We start from the raw sequence: 6,321 nt of genomic DNA, 5'->3' as shown, positions 1-6,321 counted from the left end.
GACAAGACTTAATTTTCCATTGTTCATAGTCAACATTCAGAAAGAAAAAGAGAAGAAGACAGAGCTTAATTTTTCAATCCTTATAGTCTTCTTTTCTATTGGCCTTTTATCTAATGACATAAGCCGATTCCATTGTCTATAGTCAACTACTAGTGAAGTAATTTAAATGTATTCCGCATCAACACCAAATTCCGTTTATTAAAATTAAATTGTAAATCATATATACATTTCAGCATATATGATGTAAGAGATGTAAGAATTTGTCTTTTTAGCAATATGCTTCTATTTTATCAATAAATACAGTATAAACAAAATACAATATATTTAACTAATAAAACAATAATGTTTCTATATATATGAAGCATAAAACCTATCCAAATATTTTATAAAAGATTATTGATTTGTTAAATTACACATTGTTCAGTAGAAGTTGAGAAAAATTTTCGATTCTAGCGTCAATATAAAGTAAAAAACGAAAAATTTTTTTCTTGAAATTATAGATAGTTGAAATAAATAAATTACTATAATAATAGATATTTATTGAATAAAAAACATGTTACAAGGAATAAAATACTTTATATTAAATTATTGACAAGTATTACTTACACATTGAAGTTAAAAAAAAATTATTTTCAAGTACATTTCTGTTCTTATTGTTAACTAACCTATAATTTAGTTTTCCTGGTAATTTTTGGGTGTATGCCGATTTTTGAAACACAAAAAACATCATTATTCTATAATTAAAATCACAAAAACGACACTAAAATAGAAAAAAATACGCAATTCACATCAACCAAACATGAAATATGACAATATGATTTTGACGTATGTCAAGTTCGTTCCAATACGTAATCCCGAACCGATCCGACGTGTTATGTATCAAATGATTATTGATTGTTATCATTTGTCTATAGTCACAATAGAGATTCGTATTATCATTAATTATAAGAAAGGATTTGAACTAAAAACAAAAAAATCTTTTCTATTGGATCTGTGATAAGAAACCATTAACGTTTAATTTAATTCTATGGTTTCAACCATTGAATTAATTACTAATAACTCAATGATTCTTATCAAATAACCGCTGTCAGAAAGTGTACAACGAACTAGTCTGAAGTTGTAAAACGAACTAGTTTCATCTGTCACAAACGTAAATATTAATGGCGCGTAATTTAAATGTTATTGTATAGATTTTAACACTAAAATTTATTTTTTCTGCTTTATATAACATACAAATCATTTAGTGTGACAACGTTGTTGTGACATTCTATTAAATCTAAGGAATGTATCGATTTTTATAGCGTATTAATTCAAATTTCCATAAAAAAAGGGCAAATTCAATTTTCCGAAGTCCCTTTTGAGGAAAGGTTTAATAAATAATAAAAAAAAGTTGCTTCGGTATTTTTTTTTATTTAAATAAGAAATAAATTTACAACTAATCAACAAACTAACAAGAAACCCTATTGAAAAGAATAACTTCCCGGATTTCCCGACTGTTGATCACCCAATACGGATGGATCTTCCATGGGTGGTAACTGTGGTTGATACTGTTCAGCAGTAAGTCTGGTAAATAATATACCGATACCTTCTATTAGAGCTAAAAGTACTCCCCCTATGAAAGCGCTGCCCGCCATAGCAGGAAGACCGTTCCGGGCGGCCAGAATTCCTGAAATAAAAACAAAATAAAATCCCCCAAATCCATAGGATTCGGCTGGCGTCTTTTCAGGTGAAACGTTACCTCCTGTCGCCGCCCCACTTATTATCGAATTCCAAGGATCTTCCTTCTTTCTAACTTGGATTAAAGCGCAATCTATTGAAGAGAACATACCTCCCCATACGGCGAAATTACCAGCGATTATAGGGGATCTCTGTCTTATAGCCATTAAGCTACCAATCTACAAATTCGAATAGAAATTTTCAATAATAGGCGTTTATATATTCGTAACGATACATAAGGGATTTTAAAATTGTAAAAAGTACTTCAATTTCCACCATAAAACCGAATTCGGGCTAGTAATGGGGGTTGTAGAGATTACAATGTACTACAACCCACTTCGGAGCTGTTTTTGTCATCCCCTACTTGAAATGCTAGTCGTAACCTTATCAGGTGCTTTCTGAGAAAGTACTTGCTTGTTTTTTATACCAGAACGTGTAGCAAGGCCTAAATCGATAGACTAGATTGTACTGCAACTTTTAGGCCTGTTTTGATCCATTTTAGAGCAGTTTTCGACACCAAAAACTCGCCTACACACTCCAGAATTCAGATCAACGCTAATACCTATTTCGGCTTCTTTTCTGAAGCATTTTTTGCTCAAGTTTTTAATGAGAATTGAAGTTTCCCTTTCTCTCCACATGAAAAGCTAGTCACAACCTTAACAGATGCTTCCTGAGTGCCCCCAATGCTGCTAGTGAGGAGGTTTGTGCTCCAATTTCAACACATTCTGAATTTAGGATGTAAAATCCACGAAGAGAGTTTTCAAATCACAGCAAAACTTGTAACAAGGCATAATATAGTTAAACTAGATTGTACTACAACTTTTAAAGCCTGTTGTTCCTCATTTTACAGATTTATTCTTCCCTAGCATAGAACACTAATCATAACCTCCTCCGGTGCTTCTTAAATGCCCCTAAAGCTACCAGGGAGGAATTATAGTTTGTTTTTGTTGATAATTAAACTTTTTTTTGACCCCAGTTATATAAAAGGACATTTTTATATTGAAATAAACTAGAAAAGCACTGCACAATGTATAGTAAGGCATTAAACTACTTTCGAAATGAAAAACAGTGAAAACCTTATGCAAAAATGTTGATTTTGTAAACTTTTGAAGAAATTAATCGATAAGATTACAAACTTTGAATTCGGTTCTTCATATTTCTGTCAATTTATAAATGCTAAAATATATAAAGTAACTATTGCATAATAAACATTCTTATTACTAATTTTACGTAAACTAAATTTCGTAATATTTCTGAACTAATTATAAAAATTTAATAACAAAAATTAAGAATTTAATGTTTAATTTAAATATTAATAATAATAAATGAAGCAGTCGACTTACAAGTCTTTTATTTATTCCTGAAGGAGCATTACGGAATCCTTTTATACTTTGAAAAACACCTCCCCCGATTAAACCCATTGTAAAAGCACCTCCACAGTCGTCCACGATTCTCCAAGGGCAAGGTTCCCTTGTGTATTCCTCCATTTTTTATATACAATTTTTCTCTATAATTATTTATTGATACAAAATAATCTCCTTTGAATAACACATTTAATACTACCTTTTATTATTTATACAAATTAATTTTTTTTTATGATTGACGGATATGTTTAATTATCCACCAATACAGAACCACATTGGAAAATAGGAAAAGCTCGGCGTAGGACGAAAAATATCGCGTATTTTTAAATTGAATTTAAAGGTCTTTTTTAAACATAACGTACTATATAATAGTTCTCGATGAAAAATATCTACGTCGTTTGAATTTTTTAAATGACAAGAAATTTAAAATGTCAAACACCCCAGCTTTTAAGGTTAGAATTATAAAAGAACATCAGCATGCTGTGTGATAATATCACTACAGTATCGCCAAACTTATAAATATTTTACGTCAAAGTGTACACTACACTATTCTATTAATTGGATAGGATATAAATTTCATTTAATTATAAATAGTGTCAAATAATGAATATTTAATAAGCTATTTCCGAAATGTCACTTTGTTATAAAAAATTGGTACTATTAGTTATAAAATTAAGCGACATGATAGTTCCTAAACTTTTAGTTCTATGTAGTGTTATTTATTGAAACGTATTTAGTGGTGTAGATTTGGCATCACAGTAATCTATAAATTTAGTGGGAAATTTAAACGTAACGTATTGGATGAAAAACATTTTTCTAAAAATAAATGATCCAGAAGTCACCTACATTCTAAAAATATTCCTTTCCACTTGAAGTTTCGAGTTGTTAACACTAGTATTTAATACGCATTAATTTACTAAAATGGCAGAAGTTCAGGTAATATTGTAATTAAATAAATAATGAAAATCCATTACAAATTCGAACGTTATTTTTTAGGCTACAAAAATTAACCAAGAAGAGTTGATTAGAAAAGTTGGTGATTTAGAAAAACGTCTCGAGGTATGAATGTGATACATCATATAATTAAAATATATTATAAATGTAATGTAGTCAATATTTATAGGTATTATTATAGTTGTTTTTATTTAATTGATATTTGACGTATGAGCTTATATAGGGTGTCCAAATAATATTGATCGCATTAATTTAATAATACGAGGTATTACAAAATTGTTATTCAGGTTGTTTATCGATATTTAAATTTGAAATTGCAGACTAAAGATGCGGAAATTCAAGTTTATAAGATGTTAGTGTCCCAAATGGAGGAAGAGGCTGCGCAGGCTAAAAAGTACAAGGCCCTTCACGAAAAACAAACCGAAGACGTGGATTTCCTCCGTACGGAATCCGAGAAAACTTTAACCAAAGCGAAAAGTATGATATTCGAAAAAACGAAAGTGATCAAAAATCAAGAATTGCAAATAGAGGCGTTCACTCAACAAATCGAATCTCTGAGAGAAGTCATCCGCATAACCAAAGATTTATTGGAAATTCGCAACTTGGAAGTGCAGCAATTAGAAATAAAAATAAGTTCGATGGAAGGTAAACAGAAAGCGGAAAAGGAACGGTACGATTTAATGCACAAAAAATTAGAAATGATGATTAGACATAATGCTGAACTTAAAAGGGAATACGAAACTCAGTTATGCCTTTTCACCGCCCTCAGAGACAGATACAACGAGAGGGAATTGGCCAGAGACGTAGTCGGTAATTTAAAAAGGGATAAAAACGCCGAGAATAAAAATTTAGAAGCTGCAACAGTTGTAAACAACGAAAATCAACCCGGAAATCTTCCTGAACAAAATTTAGTTGAAGATAATACAAATACGGTAGATAATAATGTCGATTCTGTAAATACAGACATGAATTCACCCCAAGTTACCAATCAACAACACCCTGAAGAGTTAAAACAACCCCCAGCAGAAATACTTGTCCAGAATACTCCTTCAGATGAAGTAGTAGCCGATATACAACATTCTAATGAAGTAAATAATGAACAGATTGATAATACTGAACAGAAAAAGGAATAAATCATCCTTAATTAACCTAATTTTTACTGGTATTTGTTACGAGTGATGTTGAAATTGTTTAAACAAATAGAAGTATTAAAATAAATAAAATAAAGTGTGTTAGATGTTTGAATTAATATAATAACTATTCTAAACTGTATATTTACAGAAATTTCGCTTGTAATAACCTCAAGAATCGTCACAAGAATTAATTTGTGATTAATTTTTAATTTTTAACAATCTTCAATAAATATGACAACTAACCGGAAGTGCTGAATACGTTTAATCAGTCACGACGTAATATCGTTTTTAAATGTTCAGTTCTCAAATAACATAAACTTCGTTTACAACTGAATTACTGGAGTTTTAAAGCTGAAAAAATTAATTGTGTGCATCAGACTATTATGACTATTAAATGTAAATTGAAAAAAATATCTGACAAGTCTTACTACGTATGCAACTACCATTACACATGTGTGTTTGGTTGCCTACCTCAATGTGAAAATTTAAAATTCAGGATTGGTTATCAGCGCGTGATAACCGGAAGTAGTTAATGATTAGTGACGCGTTATAATAAATTATTCTATCATTTTTTAAATTGTTTTAATAAATAATTGAATCTAAGTGTATTATAAAACAAATCATTTTAATTCTTCCACTGTGTAACTTTAACGGTTTCAAGTAACGTACCCATTTAACGTCATACGAATATTGTACAAGGTCGCGTTGTTGCCAGATTTTTTTTTTAACGCTTGGTGTGATGATTTAAGCAATTTTATTTTATTGTTCGGAAATTTAGATATTTTCGACGTTGTATTGGTTATTAAATAAAATACCGATTTTAAAAATATTATTTATTTATTAAAACATATTGCTATAGAACATATAATACAGAAAACTGTCAAAATTGCATATAGTCTAATTAACATTTTATATATTACCGCTGAAAAGACAAAATCGAGCAATTACCGCTATTGGTACATAAATTTAGCGTCGATAAAGTATTTTTACGATGTGTTTGCAATTTTGACGTTTATAAACTTGAAACATATAAACTTTTATTGAAATCAGTACTCGTATATGAGGGGAAATTACATTCTAAACGTTGGCAGCCGTGTGGGATATATCTTTGATGTTGTCAAGTTCACTTTTAGCGAAATTTCTCGTTTTCATGT

General features: G+C 30.0%; 2 protein-coding genes across 3 annotated transcripts; one reads left to right on the top strand and one right to left on the bottom strand.

The window, feature by feature from the left end:
- Positions 1-1,390: 1,390 nt before the first annotated feature.
- Positions 1,391-3,583, bottom strand: LOC130450101 (mitochondrial import inner membrane translocase subunit Tim17-B). Of its 2 annotated transcripts, XM_056788298.1 has the most exons (4): positions 3,280-3,583; positions 3,060-3,223; positions 1,739-1,895; positions 1,391-1,666 (listed from the first exon to the last, which is right to left on the bottom strand). In XM_056788298.1, exons 2-4 carry the CDS (start codon positions 3,201-3,203, stop codon positions 1,461-1,463), a joined length of 507 nt encoding a protein of 168 aa, XP_056644276.1. In that variant the 5' UTR covers positions 3,204-3,223; positions 3,280-3,583; the 3' UTR covers positions 1,391-1,460. The 2 variants fall into 2 exon arrangements, with proteins under 2 accessions (XP_056644276.1, XP_056644275.1); XM_056788297.1 differs by having other exon boundaries at positions 1,391-1,895; positions 3,280-3,542.
- Positions 3,584-3,895: 312 nt separating this feature from the next.
- LOC130450160 (girdin) lies at positions 3,896-5,991 on the top strand. Its single transcript, XM_056788381.1, has 3 exons — positions 3,896-4,016; positions 4,077-4,139; positions 4,355-5,991. Exons 1-3 carry the CDS (start codon positions 4,002-4,004, stop codon positions 5,165-5,167), a joined length of 891 nt encoding a protein of 296 aa, XP_056644359.1. The 5' UTR covers positions 3,896-4,001; the 3' UTR covers positions 5,168-5,991.
- The last annotated feature ends 330 nt before the right edge of the window (positions 5,992-6,321 follow it).

This window comes from Diorhabda sublineata, chromosome 11 (genome assembly GCF_026230105.1).
Source record: "Diorhabda sublineata isolate icDioSubl1.1 chromosome 11, icDioSubl1.1, whole genome shotgun sequence".
Classification (NCBI taxonomy): Eukaryota; Metazoa; Arthropoda; class Insecta; order Coleoptera; family Chrysomelidae; genus Diorhabda; species Diorhabda sublineata.
Note: the sequence above shows the minus strand (reverse complement) of the source record. Positions and strands in the feature narration are given on the sequence as shown.